General features: G+C 44.5%; 1 protein-coding gene across 1 annotated transcript in view; it reads left to right on the forward strand.

Moving 5' to 3' along the window:
- The first annotated feature begins 792 nt into the window (after window positions 1-792).
- Window positions 793-18,372, forward strand: part of stac (SH3 and cysteine rich domain) — a 186,940-nt gene continuing 169,360 nt past the window's right edge. The window contains exon 1 of the mRNA XM_078217125.1: window positions 793-1,079. Coding sequence (XP_078073251.1) covers window positions 939-1,079 — 141 coding nt within the window. The 5' untranslated portion in view covers window positions 793-938. The remainder of the gene's footprint in view (window positions 1,080-18,372) is intronic.

Consider the following 18,372-nt stretch of genomic DNA (forward strand, 5'->3'; position numbering starts at 1 on the left):
ATTTCAGTAAATCCCAAATTAAAATAAATCTTATTTTCCAAAGATCCATTCCATAACACTTTGCGATACTCAGGCTACACAGCAGTTCCATGAATATGTGTAAAAGTGATTCTGAGTATAAGGCCTGTTTCAGAAAGGAGGATATGGAAATTGTTACATTAAGATCCTGAGGCACAGTCCAACATCCCAAATGTTAATTTGTTGTAAACCTGCTGGCGGGTGTAAGTCTTCGGTCTTTATTTTAAACCAGCTGTTTTAATTGCCCTCCTTTTTAGTTTGGAGTGTTGTCCGGTCTCCATGAGCCAGGAGTGTAGACATCTGGGGCAACATGTTTGTATTTTTACACGTGAGCGAATCCCAGTTCTGAGAGCGGGCGGGAGGGGGAACAAGTGCACTGAGCAGCATTGCCAGGATACTGAGCTGCAGACACATAGCAAGGATCCTCACTTGGAGCTGCTCCGCTACAGGTGGAGGGAGTGCTTTTCTCCAATTGTTTATTACCCAGTGGGGCAGCGGCTCCAGCAGACAGCAAAGTTTCAGCAGCAGCCGCCAATATTTTCTCTCCTGCTACATCTCTCTCCCACACTTTCTCCCTCACTGTTTCTCTCACAGTCCCCTCTCGCTCCTCCACACTTTCTGTCCCTCTCTCGGTTCCACTCTCCCCGGGCTGCACTCTCTGTATTGACGCCTCTCCTCGGCTGTTCTATCGATCACGCAGCCGGAAATACGTGAAGAGCCGGAGGGTAAAACCCGCTGAAAACTCCGGAGAGTTGGCAAAGCGGCGGGAGTTGTGTGGATTTTCGGGAATAATTGAGGAGGAAGGAGCGAGCGGCGGAGCCGGGGATCGGGCGGGCGGGAAGGCGGCTCTCCCGCCCCCGGCTCTGGGACCGAGTCCGCTCTCGGTGATGCCCGGGGTTGGCCGCTGAGGAAAGTACAAGATGCCGAACCGGGAGCTGGCGGCGGAGGAGTCCGAGAGCGGTGCGAACCCTGCCGCTGATGAGATGGAGAAAGAGAACGAACGGGTCGACGGAGAGACACCCGGGTCCCCGGCTTCAACCCTCAGCCAGCGGGAGTCCAAGGTACGAGGGGAGGAATGGGGTGACGCACAGTGGGCTGTCTGGGTGTAGGGGAGGTGGTCTGGGGGGCAGTGGGCTGGCTGGCTGGCTGTAGGGGGCTGCCTGGGGTGGGCTAACACTGTGCATGAGGCTGAATCTTTGGAGTGAGTGTGGTAACTGTTCACTTGAGACATTTTTCCAGCAATATTTGGGAGATGCTCCTCTCCAGCAAAGTCCTGAATCCAATGGGATGAAGGACAGAGTTGGAGAGAATGGGATAGGCTGTCTACATGGCCCCATGTTGAGGGCTGCAAAGAGACTCCTTCCCCCCCCCCCCTGAGCAAGGGGTCGTGTGGGGGTACTGCCAACTCTCCCAGGCATGTGGTCCTGAGCGGTAACTGTCCAACCCCTCCCCATCCATGCAAGAGGCAACATGGATAAACTGTCTGCCTTTCCACAACACCTCCCCATGAATGGCTATGGGGGGAGACTGTTCTCCTAGGCACCACAGGGAAACTGACCTCCAGCCCTCCAGCATGGTCTCTCAAGATGAAACTGCCTTCAGTCAGTGAGGGGCCACAGGGATGAGACACCCACATGATTGAGGCACTGCCGGGAGAGATTCCTGCCCCAGTTAGCGAGGGACTCTGGAGAAATGATCTCCCTCTCCTGAGAAAATTATTTTTGAATCTTCAGTCATGCCATCATTTTTTGGATGTGTTATCCTAAAAGCCGAATGTTTCTTATGGTGCTTCTTCCACAAACCCAAATGGAAATGGGGCTGCACGGTGGCGCAGTGGTTGGCACAATGGTTAACACTGTGGAACAACACCACGAACCAGTTCAATTCCAGCCTTGGTTCATTGTGTGGAGTTTGCACATTCTCTCTGTGTCTGTGTGGGTTTCCTCAGGGTGCTCGGGTTTCCTCTGGGTGCCCCGGTTTCCTCCCACAGTCCAAAGATGTGCAGGTTAGGTGGATTAGTCGTGGTGAATATGTGGGGTTACGGGGATAGGGTGCATAAGTCAATGCAGACTCAATAGGCCGAATGGCCTCTTCTGCACTGTAGGGATTCTATGAAATAACCGGCTTTTTCAATTGTTGTCTAAAGTATCCGAGGAACGTGACCAGTGGAATTCGAAGAAACATTAAATTTCCACTAATACATTAGTTTTAGAACTTCTTCAAATTGCTCCCAACATAACACAATAGTTTCCTTTAAAAGAATGAGGAGGTAACATGAATTTAACAATTTTGAAATTACAGAACCAGAATCTGGGGCTTCACAATGTGGTGAAATCCACAACAGCATTGTAATTGGGAAGCAATTCAGCTGTTTAAAAAATAAAATGCCATTTGGTTATGAACTTCTAAGAGGTATTTTTTATGAGGACTCATCGCGATTAGATCCCAGGCTCATAAACCAGTAAAGTTTATTTATTAGTCACAAGTAGGCTTACATTAGCACTGCAATGAAGTTACTGTGAAAATTCCCTAGTCGCTACACTCCGGCCCCTGTTCGGATATACTGAGGGAGAATTTAGCACAGCCAATCCATTGAACCAGCACAAACCAAAACTGCTTCAGTGACCAGGCTGATCCGGGAATATTGAGATAATTCCCAGATTTGATTTTTGATTTGACTTATTATTGTCACATGTATTAGCATACAGTGAAAAGTATTGTTTCTTGCGTGCTATACAGACAAAGCATACCGTTCATAGAGAAGGAAACGAAAGAATGCAGAATGTAGTGTTAAAGTCAGAGCTAGGGTGTAGAGAAAGATCAACTTAATACAAGGTAGGTCCATTCAAAAGGAAATTTGGCATGTCAGCTGCGATTCTCTCCAATGTTTACAGATGCACCATAGAAAGCATTCTTTCTGGTTGTATCACAGCTTGGTATGGCTCCTGCTCTGCCCAAGACCGTAAGAAACTACAAAAGGTCGTGAATGTAGCCCAGTCCATCACACAAACCAGCCTCCCATCCATTGACTCTGTCTACACTTCCCGCTGCCTCGGCAAAGCAGCCAGCATAATTAAGGACCCACGCACCCTGGACATTCTCTCTCCCACTTTCTTCCTTTGGGGAAAAAGATACAAAAGTCTGAGGTCATGTACCAACTGACTCAAGAACAGCTTCTTCCCTGCGGCTGTCAGACTTTTGAATGGACTTACCTTGCATTAAGTTGATCTTTCTCTACACCCTAGCTATGACTGTAACACTACATTCTGCACTCTATCGTTTCCTTCTCTCTGAACGGTATGTTTTGTCTGTATAGCACGCAAGAAACAGTACTTTTCACTGTATGTTAATACATGTGACAATAATAAATCAAATCAAATTCAAAAGTCTGATGGCAGCAGAGAAGAGGCTGTTCTTGAGTCGGTTGGTGCATGACCTCTGACTTTTGTAACTTTTTCCCGACGGAAGAAAGTGGAAGAGAGAATGCTCGGGGTGTGTGGGGTCCTTAATTATGCTGGCTGCTTTGCCGAGGTAGTGGGAAGTATAAACAGAATCAATGGATGGGAGGCTGGTTTGCATGATGGATTGGCCTATGTTCACGACCTTTTGTAGTTTCTTGCGGTCTTGGGCAGAACAGAAGCCATCCCAAGCTGCAATACAACCAGAAAGAATGCTTTCTATGGTGCATCTGCAAACGTTGGTGAGGGTCATAGCAGACATGCCAAATTTCCTTAGTCTTCTGAGAAAGTAGAGGCGTTAGTGGGCTTTCTTAACTATAGTGTCACAATGGGGGGACCAGGACAGGTTGTTAGTGATCTGGACACCTAAAAACTTGAAGCTCTCGACCCTTTCTACTTCGTCCCCGTTGATGTAGACAGGGGCATGTTCTCCTCTACGCTTCCTGAAGTTGATGACAATCTCCTTCGGTTTGTTGACATTGAGGGAGAGATTATTGTCGCCGTACCAGTTCACCAGATTCTCTATCTCATTCCTGTACTCTGTCTCGTCATTGTTTGAGATCCGACCCACTACGGTGGTGTCATCAGCAAACTTGAAAATCGAGGTGGAGGGGAATTTGGCCACACAGTCATAGGTGTATAAGGAGTGTAGTAGGGGGCTGAGAATGCAGCCTTGTGGGCACTGGTGTTGAGGATGATTATGGAGGAGGTGTTGTTACCTTACTGATTGTGGTCTGTGAGTTAAGAAGTGCAAGATCCAGTCACAGAGGGAGGAGCCGAGGCCCAGGCCACGGAGTTTGGAGATGCGTTTTGTAGGAATAATGGTGTTGAAGGCTGAGCTGTAGTCAATAAATAGGAGACTGACATAGGTGTCTTTGTTATCTAGATGTTCCAGGGTTGAGTGCAGGGCCAGGGAACAGGTGTCTGCTGTGGACCTGTTGCGGCGGTAGGCGAGTTGTAGTGGATCCAGGCAGTCCAGGAAGCTGGAATTTCCAGCTCCTTTTCTGTACTCCTAAACATACTTCTTAAAACCCTCTCCCCATCTCCTCCATACTTCCCTCCAACAATAAGCGCAAGAAATTCATTACCTCTTTGACACTAAAATTGAGACCATCCATAAGAACAAAGAACAGTACAGCACAGGAAACAGGCCCTTCGGCCCTCCAAGCCTGTGCCGCTCATTGGTCCAACTAGACCATTCATTTGTATCCCTCCATTCCCAGACTGCTCGTGTGACTATCCAGGTAAGTCTTAAACGATGCCAGCGTGTCTGCCTCCACCACCCTACTTGGCAGCGCATTCCAGGCCCCCACCACCCTCTGTGTAAAATACGTCCCTCTGATATCTGAGTTATACTTCGCCCCTCTCACCTTGAGCCCGTGATCGTCACCTCCGACCTGGGAAAAAGCTTCCCACTGTTCACCCTATCTATACCCTTCATAATTTTTTACTCTCTATTAGGTCTCCCCTCATTCTCTGTCTTTCCAGGGAGAACAACCCCAGTTTACCCAATCTCTCCTCATAGCTAAGACCCTCCATACCAGGCAACATCCTGGTAAACCTTCTCTGCACTCTCTCTAAAGCCTCCATGTCCTTCTGGTAGTGCGACGACCAGAACTGGACGCAGTACTCCAAATGTGGCCTAACCAGCGTTCTATACAGCTGCAAGATCAGACTCCAGCTTTTATACTCTATACCCCGTCCTGTAAAGGCAAGCATACCATATGCCTTCTTCACTACCTTCTCCACCTGTGCTGCTACCTTCAAGGATTTGTGGACTTGCACACCTACGTCCCTCTGTGTTTCTATACTCTAGGAGCAGGAGTAGGCCATTTGGCCCCTCGAGCCTGCCCCCCCCCCCCCATTCAATAAGATCATGGCTGATCTTTTCGTGGACTCAGCTCCACTTACCTGCCCGCTCACCATAACCTTTAATTCCTTTAGTGTTCAAAAATCTTTGCCTTAAAAACATTCAATGAGATAGCCTCAACTGCTTCACTGGGCAGGGAATTCCACAGATTCACAGCCTTTTGGGTGAAGGGTTTCCTCCTCAACTCAGTCGTAAATCTGCTGCCCCTTATTTTGAGATTATGCCCTCTAGCTCTGGTTTCACACGCCAGTGGAAACAACCTCCCTGCTTCTATCCAATCAGCAGCCTTAGTCACTTCCTTTTCTATACCTAACCTACCAGGCCAAATTTCCTCTAAAGTTCTCTCCTGTTCTAGCCCTGAACATACATTGTCCCCTAGTTACTGTCCAATCTCCCCTCATTCCCTCTCTGAGCTTACCTTGTCCCTGAGACCCATCTCTTGTTCTATTGATCCAGTTCCTACTGAACAGTTGGCCACGTAACCTCCCATCCTGGTTACCACGATTATTCATTTTGTTAATAGTTTTCTCCCTCTCTCTAGGTCCAGTCTTGCTCTCTCCTTCCAATCTGCCATCACACTCCTCCTCTCAAAAAAAGCCCCTTAACTCTACTCCTCTCCTTGCTGCTGTATTTCCAAACTTCCTTTATTCTCCAAAGCCATTGAATGCGTAGTCACCTCCCAAATGTGTGCCTATCTTGCCCAAACTCTTGGAGTGGCACAGGGGTGGCGCGGTAGCACAATGGTTAGCACTGCTGCCTCTCAATGCTGGGGACCTAGGTTCAATTCCAGCTTCGGGTCACTGTCTGTATGGAGTTTGCACTTTCTCCCCGGGTCTCCGTGGATTTCCTCCAGGTGCTCTGGTTTCCTCCCACAGTCCAAAGATGTGTGGGTTAGGTTGATTGAACATGCTAAATTGACCCTCGGTTCAGGGGGATTAGCAGGGTAAATGAGGGTTACAGGAGTAGGGCCTGGGTGGGATTGTGGTTGGTACAGATTCGATGGGCCGAATAGCCTCTTTCTGTATTGTAGGGACTCTATGATTCTCTCTTGCCCAAGCTGTATGTTTGAATCCTTCCAATTAGGTTTCTGACTTGCCACAGTTCTGAAACAGCTCTTTCTAAAATCGCAAATAACATTCCTTGTGACTGTGACACAGGGAAACTATCCCTCATCTTTCTTGGACCATTATATAGCCTTTGACCAGGTTGACCACACCATCCTTCTCCACCACAGTCTGGTTGGATGGGACTGCACTTGGTTCCATTCTTTATCTATGTAGTAGTCAGATAATGATGTTGTCTCTTTCAATTTCTGTACCATTTCCTGTGACATTCCCCACCCGTCTATCTTTGCACTCTATTTCTCATCTACATGCTGTTCCTTGGCAACATTGTTAAAGAAAACTGTCAGTTTTCACATGTGCACTGACAACACCTTGGCTCCTCCACTATCTTTCTTTAAATTAGACTACTTGTCCGTCATCACTGGATGTGCAGAAATATCCTCCAATTAAACATTAGGGAGACCAAAGTTTCCACTACAAATTCCATTAACTAGCAAATGACTCCATCCCTCTCCCTAGCAATTGCTTGAAGCTGAACCATTGCAATATTGGTGTATTTAATCTTGAGATGAACTTCTGACCATATATCCATGCCATAACCAAGACCAATTACTGTACTGTACTATACATACTGACAATGTATGTATTACTGGCCATCCTCCCACATTCTATCCTCAGTAAACTTGAAGTCATCCAAAACTCTGGTGCCCACATCTTTACTTACACCTGTTCATCCAACTGTGTTCGCTGATGTACATTGACTTCATGGTCTCACCCCTCGCTATCCCTGTCATGTCTTTCTGCCCCATAACCTTCCAAGATGTATATTTTCCTCTAATTCTGGCCTCTTGAGTTTCAGCTGCTTCCATAATTGCTGGCCCTGCCTTCAGCAGCCAAGGTCCGAAGTTTTGGAATTCCCTCCCTAAACCTCTCCAACACACTCCCTCTTTTTTTCCTCTATTTAGATGCTCATTAAAATTAGATTATTTGATCAAATGTTTGACCATTTGCCCTTTTTGGTCATTTACCTTCTTATGTGGCTCAGTGTCGAATTTTGCTTTATAAGAAGACCCCTGTAAAGTGCTTGAGATGTTTTCTTGCATTGAAGGTGCTATATAAATACAAATTGTTATTCTTGCATTTGGGAATTTTTTGACAAACTATATTCTTGGAACATATGAAAATATCTTGCTTCTAAAAATGAACTTTAGATGTTAAACAGGCTAAGCAGCGGAATGAGTATATGTTGCAGCTGATATTCAAATGCACAGCAAACATAATGTCAGTTTGAGACCAAGTTTTAAAAAGGAATTCGGCAGGTCACTCGTAAATCATTACTTATAAAGTTTGTAATAGGAACACTTTACCAGCTGTTAGTCGCTCTATAAAATAGTTTCAATTAGTACCTGGGGAGAGATACAACTTTTAAGGTCAAAATTTTATATGTTAACCTGTGACAAACAATATTTTTCTGGTTCAGGATTATTGCCCACTTATAGTCAAGGCATGGAAGATCTCGCCTGAAGAGAGAGCTTTACATTGTTGGGTTCAATTTTCAAAATTAAATCTTGAGATTCTTTGTGCATGTGTTTTAAAACAAGCCTTTAGCGATGTCTGCTCTTGTATTCAAAACACTCACTTTGCCTAATTGGGTCTGTTTGACAGGAAGTATCAGTATCAGACTACACGACATTGCTAAACTGCGCAATCTGATTCTTTCTATCAATTAATTCATTGCAGCAGGTCTTTCCATTTTAAGACATTGGAGCAGGGATAGACCATTCAGACCCCTGTAATGTGACCATGTTAAAAAATACCTTTCGATATAACAGGTTACACAGCCTTCAGTGCTTCAATAATCTATTCAACAATAGCAACCAAAAGATAACTGAAATAGCTAGCATGTCAGAAAATCCTGCATTCCATTTGAAATATGTAAAAAAAAAATGCCTGTAGCAGAGAAATCTTTAGTTCCCAATTAGTACATGTAGTGTATGCCAAGTCATTTATCCAGCAATCTGCAACTTTCTTGATAGAAACAGAAAATGCTGGCAATACACAGATCAGTTAGCATCTGTAAAAAGGGAAGACAACACAATGTTTTTGTATAACCACTTATCAGAACTGAAGATTAGAATGAGAACTGAAAAGTGACGATATAGACTGTATGGGGGTTACTTGCAGTATTCCCGCAGGTTGAATCATCTGCCCATTGTAGAACCTGCCTTAATTGTGATTTTCATTTCCTGTAAATTGATGAGATGTGAGGTGTTTTATAATGCACTGGGCTTGTGCTCTGCCACTTTACCAGCCAGGTAATGCAGTTGAAAATTATTCTTGTTTTGTCAGGATGAAAGGTTCTATACCCAAATTGTCTTTTCAGAAATAGGAGCTGGAGTTGATCCTTTGAGCCTTCTTCAGTATTCTACAAAATCTTGACTGATCTTTTACATTAGCTCCACGTTCCTGCACAATCCCCATATCTTTCCTTTAGTATCTACAAATCTATTGACCTCTTGCCTTAAATATACTCAACAACTGAACATCCTTGGTTCTCTGAGGTAGAGAACTCCAAAGCTCCACAACCCTTTGAGAAATGACATTTCTCTATCTCAGACATTAATGGCCAACCCCTTACTTATGCTCAGTCTATGACCATGTGTCCTAGATTGCCCAGGCAGGGCAAACATTTTCTCTGCATTTACCCTGTTAAGCCCTTTTAGGAATTGTATATGTATCAGTTAGTCCATCTCTCATTCTTTTAGATTCTTCAAATAAGATAGGTCTTTACGCAATATCTTGAGTTTAAACGTTGTATATTCCCCCACCCCACCCGGTACTCATAAAATAACTCTTTGCCACACACTCCCTCAAGGGCAAGCATATTCTTCCTCAGGTAAGGAGACCAAAACTGTGCACACTACTCTCACCACTGCTCAGAGGAATGAATGTGGCCAGAGTTGCAAAATATGTCAAAGAAAAGCGGCAGAATAGACTCTCTTTCTTGTGGGATCTCTCCAAGTCTTTGCCCCGAAACAAGCCAAAAGATTAGGCACTGCCGATTTCAAAGACAGCCCTGGATGGTGTACCAGCTTTATAAAAAGAAACAATTCTGTACTGTGACAAGCCCAAGATTTCACATTTTAAATAAAGATCCAATAATAAGAAAGACTTGTTGACTCCTGTTGCGCTACTTTTGGAGTGGAGCTGGTGGGAACTGTATCTGAATTGGCAACTGAGTGAAAAGGAGAGGGTGGATTTCAACCCCTCAACTCGTGCATAATTTGACCCCCTGTTTTTTGGCTAAGAATGTAGTCTTAGAAACTCAATATTTACACGAGTATAATATGGTACAATTAACAGCATAGCTGAGGCACTACAGTAGTACTTTGTATCTATCCGTCTTCACTAAAGATGATGATGCTGTCAATGGAGCAATAAAAAGAGACAGCCACAATATTGGATAAATTAAAAAATAAAGAAAGATAAAGTACTTAAAGTTGGAAATCCTCAAATAGAAAAGTCACCCAGTCCTGATGGAATACACATCTTTGGTTAATGAGGGATGTAAAGGGGAAATGATTCTGGCTGCATTCTTTCAATCCTCCTTGGTTGTGTGGGAGAGTTGTACGGTTGCAAGTATTACAGCCCAAACCTAGAAACCACAAACCAATCAGTCTAATGTTGGTGGTGTGGAAATTTTAAGAGACAATATTCTTCAACCAAAGTAATTGGCATTTAGAAAAATACAGACTAAAAATAAGTCAGCACAGATTTATTCAAGGTTAATCATGTTTGACAAATGATTGAGATTTTAGATGAATTACAGCTTAGGATTGGAGAGGTTTTAAAAAGCCATTTGACAAAGTGCCACGTAATTGACTTTTTAACCATGGAATTAAAGGAACAGTGAGTCATTGAGGTTTGCAGCATGAAAACAGGCTCTTCGGCCCAACTTGTCCATGCAGCACTCATTTTTTTAAACCACTAAGCTCGTCCCAATTGCCTGCATTTGGCCCGTATCTCTCTATACCCATCTTACCCATGTAACTGTCTAAATGTTTGTTAAAAGACAAAATTGTATCCACCTCTACTACTACTTCTGGCAGCTTGTTCCAGACACTCACCACCCTCTGTGTGGAAAAACTGCACCTCTGGACCCTTTTGTATCTCTTCCCCCTCACCTTAAACCTATGCCCTCTAGTTTTAGACTCCCGTACCTTTGGGAAAAGATATTGACTATCTAGCTGATCAAAGCCCCTCATTATTTTATAGACCTCTATAAGATCACCCCTAAGTCTCCTATGCTCCAGGGAAAAAAGTCCCAGTCTATCCAGTCTTTCCTTGTAACTCAAACCATCAAGCCCCAGTAGCATCCTAATAAATCCTTTCCACTCTCTTTCTAGTTTAATAATAACTTTCTATAATAGGGTGACCAGAACTGTACACAGTATTCCAAGTGTGGCCTTACCAATGTCTTGTACAACTTCAACAAGACATCCCAACTCATGTATTCAATGTTCTGACCGATGAAACCAAGCATGCTGAATGCCTTCTTCACCATCCTGTCCACCTGGATTCCACTTTCAAGGAGCAATGAACCTGTACCCCTAGATATCTTTGTTCTATAACTCTCCCCAACACACTACCATTAACTGAGTAAGTCCTGCCTTGGTTCAATCTGCCAAAATGCATCACCTCGCAATTATCTAAATCAAATTCCATCTGCCATTCATCAGCCCACTGGCCCAATTGATCAAGATCCTATTGCAATCCTAGATAACCTCCTTCACTGTCCACTATGCCACCAATCTTGAAGTCATCTGCAAACTTACTAACCATGCCTCCTACATTCTCATCCAATTCATTAATATAAATGACAAATAACAGTGGATCCAGCACTGATCCCTGAGGCACACCGCTGGTCACAGGCCTCCAGTCTGAAAAACAACGCTCTACAACCACCCTCTGTCTTCTGTCATCAAGCCAATTTTGTATCCATTTGGCTACCTCACCCTGGAGAGATTTAACCTACCATGAGGTACCTTGTCAAAGGCCTTGCTAAAGTCCATGTAGACAACATCAACTACATTGCCCTCATCTACCTTCTTGGTTACCCCTTCAAAAAACCCAATCAAATTTGTGACTGTTTCTAATCAGTCCTTGCCTGTCTAAATGCCTGTCGATCCTGTCTCTCAGAATACCTTCGAACAACTTACCCACTATAGGTGTTAGGTTCACCGGCCTGTAGTTCCAAGGCTTTTCCTTGCAGCCCTTCTTAAACAAAGGCCTAACATCCAATCTTCAGGTACCTCACCTGTGGCTGTCAATGATTCAAATACCTCTGCTCGGGGACCTGCAATTTCCTCCCTAGCCTCCCACAATGTCCGGGGATACACTTCATCAGGTCCCAGGGATTTATCTACCTTGATGTGCTTTAAAACTCCCAGCATCTCCTTCTCTGTAATATATACACTCCTCAAGACATCACTATTTATTTCCCCAAGTTCCCTAACTGCCTGCTTTTCTCAATAGTAATACCAATGAGAAATATTCAATTAGGATCTCACCTATGTGGATCCACACACAAATGACCTTGTTGATCCTTAAGAGGCCCTACTCTCTCCCTAGTTACTCTTTTGCCCTTTAATATATTTGTAGAAGCTCTTTGGATTCCCCTTTGCCGTATCTGTCAAAGCAATCTTGTGTGCCCTTTTTGTCCTCCTGATTTTGCTCTTAACTGTACTCTTACACCCTCTATACTCTTCAAGGGATCCACTTGATCCCAGCTACCTATGCATGTCATGTGCCTCCTTCTTCTTCTTCTTGACCAGGGCCTCAATATCCCGAGTCGTCCAAGGATCCCTACTTCTAGGCCTAACCCTTCACTCTAAAAGGAATGTGCTTATCCTGAACCCTGTTACATACTTTTAAAAGCCTCCCACTTACCAGCTGTCCCTTTGCCTGCCAACAGACCCTCCCCCAATCAACTTTTGAAAGTTCCTGTCTGATTCCATCAAAATTGGCTTTGCCCCAATTTAGAATTTTAACTTTTGGGCCAGAGTTATCGTTCTCCATAGTTATCTTAAAACTAATGGAATTCTGGTTCCAAAGTGATCCCTCACTGACACATCTGTCACCTGCCCAAGTGGCTGAATGGATTCAAAATCAGCCGAGAGTCAGAAAGTAAAGAATAGTGCTGAATGGTTATTTTTCAGACTGGTGGGAAGTAGGCAGTGCTGTTGCCAAGATATTTCGACTGGTTATCTATTTGATATGTATTAATTACCTGTACTTGTGTATATAGGGCATTATTCAAAAGTTTGGAATGATATGATGTAGGAAATGTAGTAAACAAGATGGGGACAGTAACAGAACTCGAGGACATGGGCAGACTGGTGAAATGGACAGACATGTGGCAGATGTCATAGACACCTAATGTGAAGTGATGCAGGTTAGTAGAAAGAATGAGGAGGGGCAATATAAGCTACATTTTTTAAAAGGGGAACAGGAACAGAGAAACCTGGAGATGTACGAACACAGATCTTTGAGGGTAACAGGATGTGTTGAGAAGACTGTATGGGATACATGGCTTTATTAATGGAGGTATAGAATACAAAAGCAAGGATATTGTGCTAAATCATTAGAAATCACCGGTTAGGCCTCAGTTGGATCATCAGGTTCAAGACTGAGCACCAGACTCTGGATGTTGATGCTTTAGAGAGAACGCAGAGGACATTTAACTCAATAGTACTCGGCATGCAGGGGAATCGGTTAGCTCAATTGGCTGGACGGCTGGTTAATGGTGCAGAGCGATGTCAACAGCGTGGGTTCAATTCCTGTACTGACTGAGGTTATTCATGAAGGCCCCGCCTTCTCAAACTTGCTCTTCGCCTGAAATGTGGAGATCCTCAGGTTAAATCACCACCAGTCAGCTCTCTTCCTCAGAGGACAGAGCAGCCTATGGTCATCTGGGACTATGGCGACTTTACCTTTTGCTAAGCATGCAGAACTTAACCTTCTCTGCTGTCAGAATAACTATAAGTGAACAAGAGATTTAATAAAGGTGTTCAGAAGAGCTGAGGGCACAGGTTTCAGATCATTGGCAAAAGAACCCAGGCAAGATGCACAGCTCTTTTTACATATCTGATCTGGAGTGTACCACCTGAAAGGGTGCTGGAAGCAGATTCAGAAATAACTTTTGAAGAGGATTTTCATAGAATCCCTACAGTGCAGGAAGAGGCCATTCAGCCCATCGAGCCTGCACCAACAACAATCCACCCAAGCTCTAACCTGTAACCCCAAGTGTTTACCCTTCTAATTCCTCTGATACTAAGGGGCAATTTAGCATGGCCAATCAACCTAACCCGTACATTTATTTTGGATGCATACTTGGAGAGGATGATAGAGATAGGACAGGGAAGTTGGACTTACTGGATAGTTCTTTCAAAAAAACTATTATGAACACGATGAGCTGAATGGTCACTTCCGTTGTATCATTTATAGCACTGAAGGTAATTAATCAACTATTGTTTGAAACATTGTAGACATAGTTTCCAATGGCCTTTCAACATGATGGTGATGTTGTGCCTTCTGCTGGAAAGCTGAAACCTTAAGTAGTGTGCTTCGAACAAATTCTTGAAGATCAGTCAGTAAGCTGGGCCTCCCACTCTGCACCAGTGACTCTATATTGGGCAACATTTTCTCTCAGCCCTAATGGCCCAGTGGAGAATACTTTGCCCCCATCCTCTTCACATTTGATAAATTCATGATGTTTGTCTCTGGGATGGTGGATAAGCATGAATGATGAGGCAGGTAAAGGGAGATGTTCTCTTGATGATCTTGCTACAACTCTTTGCAGTTTGTGTGTGAAGAGAGCAAAACTGACACTTGTGCATATTTGGGTTTACTTCTTCACTTCGGTATTGCATTGCTGTAATGTTAAAGGAAAAAGATACATTTTTAAAGTGCCTATCATGACCACTGGGCATCTCAAAGTGCTTTTCAGATAATAAAATACTTTTGAAGTGTAATCATTGTTTTTAATGTAACAATGTGATGATGACCAGGTAAGTGTTTTGGGAAATTGATTGAGGGTTAATAATGGCATGGGACGTTTTACATCAGTCTGGGAGGGCAGATGGGACCTTGGTTTAACGTTTCATCCAAAAGATGGCACTGTATGTCCCTCCCCCAGCACTGTACTGGAGTATCAGCTTTAAATCTGTGCTCAAATCCTGGAGTGAGGCTGTGAACCCACAACCTTGTGACTCGAGGTGTGATTACTATCAACTCAACCATGGTGCTTCTGCTGGATATTATTCATTGTCTGTTGTTCAAAAAAGAGAAAATTGCACAGATCCGGTGCTTGTCCGCTGGTCTGATTCTGCCTTCAAACTTGTCAGTGAGTGGGCTTTCCACTGTCTAGACTAATGCAAAATATCATCATTCAAAAAGTGCCCGTGCCATTTTAGCATTAGTTGCACAATCTATTTCACCTTGATGGTTGTATGTTATTTTAGCTTTAAGAATAACATCTGAGTTGAAACAAGGTTGAATTCTGCATTCATTTGACTTTACAGTCATTGATATACGCTAATTGGTGTTTTGTATTGTTCTTTATTTGTTGTTTTAAAAATTTAGGCCTGTAATAGTTGCCTTTAATGTGCATGATTGTTACCTGTCAAGTAAATTATAGCATATTATTTATGGTACTGGACTAATGACCCAGAGAATGGAAATTTTCAAAGGAAATTGTGTTCTGCCATTCAATGAATCTGGTCATGAATCTATCAACATCCTGAGGATTACCATTGACCAGAAACTGAATTGGACAAACCATATCAATACTGTGGCTACCAGAGCGCGAGCGCTCTTGCTCTCGCTGTCTCATATACAAGGCACAGGCACTCCATCCAGGACAAAGCAGCCCTTGGGCAGCACCTTCCAAACCCACTACCATTTGGAAGAACAAGAGCAGAAGATATCTCGGAACAGCTGGAGGTTCCCCTCCCAAGTCACTCACCATCCTGACTTGGAAATATATCACTTCACCGTTGGGGGGTCAAAATCCTGGAATTGTCTCCTTAACAGCACTGTGGATGTACCTACACTTCAGGGACTGCAGCAGTTCTAGAAGGCAGCTCACTACCACCTTCTGAAGGGCAACTGGGGATGGGCAATAAATGTTGGCCTAGCCAATGACGCTCATATCCTGTAAAATGAGTTTTAAAAAATTGCGGCGTGGCACCAGAGCGGTCACAAAAATTGCTGTTTTGTTTAAAAACCCAATTGGTTCAGTAACACCTGGAAAGAAAGGGGACAGGCTGCCCTTGTTTGAACTGGCCTACATCTATAGTCCAACACTGCAATTACGCTTCAGGCATTGACAGTAGATATGGTTTTTCCATATTCAGAACAATATATAAGGTCTATATATAAAATAATGCTCTTACTGCTGAACCAATTTACTAATTCGTTTTTACAATTTTCTACCGAGGCAGACTTGCACTTTTGGGTGGTCCTGAGCTTTCCCTCCTTGCAGGGCCTCCCCATGACATCCCGCCCTGCCCCATGGTGACGGGGCGACCCGTCCACCAGTGAGGGCCTTGCTTTTGCCTGCAGCCCTCCTCAGCCCTGGTCTGGGAGTCGGATCATCCCTGCAGGTGTGCTGGTGGTTCACTGGCTGCCTGGTTGCTGCTGCTGCCTATCTGGCCTGTTCTCACCCTCCAATGGGTTTGGTTGCCACCCAGCCCCCTCACTCTCAGCCCTGGCCTCTGGTTGAATTACCCCGCCGCTCCCAGAAAGCCATGCAAACTCAGAGCTCCTAGGCTCTGATTGTTGCTCCCACAGCCACCTCTCAGTATGCTAACATTTCCCACCCCCCCCTTCCCCCGCCAAATACATTGGCCGAGGCCCCACGCTGCATTGCTGTGTGTTTCATTGTAAGTCTGCCTCTGGCTTTCTATGACACAGGAAGAGTTTTAACAACACCAGGTTAAAGTCCAAAAGGTTTATTTGGTAGCAAATACCATTAGCTTTCGGAGCGCTGCTCCTTCGTCAGATCCATCTGACGAAGGAGCAGCGCTCCGAACGCTAATGGTATTTGCTACCAAATAAACCTTTTGGACTTTAACCTGGTGTTGTTAAAACTCTTACTGTGTTTACCCCAGTCCAACGCCGGCATCTCCACATCATTTCTATGACAGAAGCAGCCCTAACTTGTACTAACTCTTGGAATATGCAGTAAATGAGTAATTTGAGGCATAATATATGGTAAAGATAGCATGTGAAGGAAGAATAGGTGACTTTGGACCTATGGCTTCCAATGCCCACCAGAACCAGGGATTTTTCTTTTCTTATTCATGGATTGATTGTCAACTGACTAATACCCCAGGATTTGTAGGATGGCAGGTTTTCCCTGCAGTGGGTAACCCATCCCTGCCAACATTGCCTGTTATGTAGCCACATAACACTCCAAAGAGTGCTAATTGGCCAGAAATGGGACTTCTGGCCCTCAGTCAGGAGGAATTCCCACCTCCAAGCAGCATGCCCATCCTTGCAAAGCCAGAAATTGCAATGGCCAAGACTGGGACTGACTGTAATCAACCCCCAGAACGCAAGTCCTGGGAAGGGCGGCACAGTGGTTAGCACTGCTGCCTCACAGCGCCAGGGACCTGCGTTTGATTCCCAGCCTGGGTCGCTGTCTGTGTGGAGTTTGCACATTCTCCCTGTGTCTGTGTGGGTCTCCTCCAGGTGCTTCGGTTTCCTCCCACAGTCCAAAGATGTGTGGGCTAGGTGGTTGGCCATGCTAAATTGCACCTTCGTGTCAGTGGGACTAGCTTGGGTAAATGCATGGGGTTGTGGAATTAGGGCCTGGGTGTAATTGTGGTCGGTGTAGACTCGATGGGCCAAATGGCCTCCTTCTGCACTGGAGGATTCTATGACTTTGGAGTGCATATTCACAGATCCATGAAGGTTGATTGGCCATGCTAAATTGCCCCTTAGTGTCAGGGGGATTAGCGGGGCAAATATAGAGGTTTACAGGGATAGGGCCTGATTGTTGTCGGTGCAGCCTCGATGAGCAGGCGATACACATTTCCCAGGGCAATCACTGGACACCAGGCTTCCACCAAGTTCGGAAATTTGGTTCAACTGCTCCATATTGGAATGTGAAACTAACATTACACAGAAAATATACATTTGTTCCTGCTGCTGGGGGAAATGCAAAATAAAAGGCATCTGCAAACACACCATGTACAATCCAACGAATAGCCTTTCCTGTCATGATTGCTTTAAAATGAAAGTATACAAGTAATAGGAAAATTAAAGGATATGTGTTAAGTCTGCAAAACTTTGCTACCAGCCTGAAACTTTGCTAGACTGGGACATGGATTGGAGGCTGGGCTACAGTCCCAATTCTCCAACCTATACTTGCTACCTGAAGAATCAGTCAGAAAAATTACCTCTAGCACCTAATGTTCCTGGTGTTACCATTATTATCTCCTTTAATATGAATTGGATTACTGAGTCTTGCCACTGCATTGCCATTATGACTGAAATAGAATAGAATAGAATCCCTACAGTACAGAAAGAGGCCATTCGGCCCATCGAGTCTGCACCGACCACAATCCCACCCAGGCCCTACCCCCATATCCCTACACATTTACCCACTAATCCCTGTAACCTACACATCTCAGGACACTAAGGGCAATTTTAGCATGGCCAATCAACCTAACCTGCACATCTTTGGACTGTGGGAGGAAACTGGAGTACCCGGAGGAAACCCATGCAGACACGAGGAGAATGTGCAAACTCCACACAGACAGTGACCCAAGCCGGGAGTCAAACCCAGGGCCCTGGAGCTGTGAAGCAGCAGTGCTAACCACTGTGCTACCGTGCCGCCCTATGAGAAAGAAAGAAATGAGAAAGAAAACTCTCCAAAGGATTACCTTTTTACAAG

Source organism: Mustelus asterias, chromosome 7 (genome assembly GCF_964213995.1).
Source record: "Mustelus asterias chromosome 7, sMusAst1.hap1.1, whole genome shotgun sequence".
NCBI classification, from domain to species: domain Eukaryota; kingdom Metazoa; phylum Chordata; class Chondrichthyes; order Carcharhiniformes; family Triakidae; genus Mustelus; species Mustelus asterias.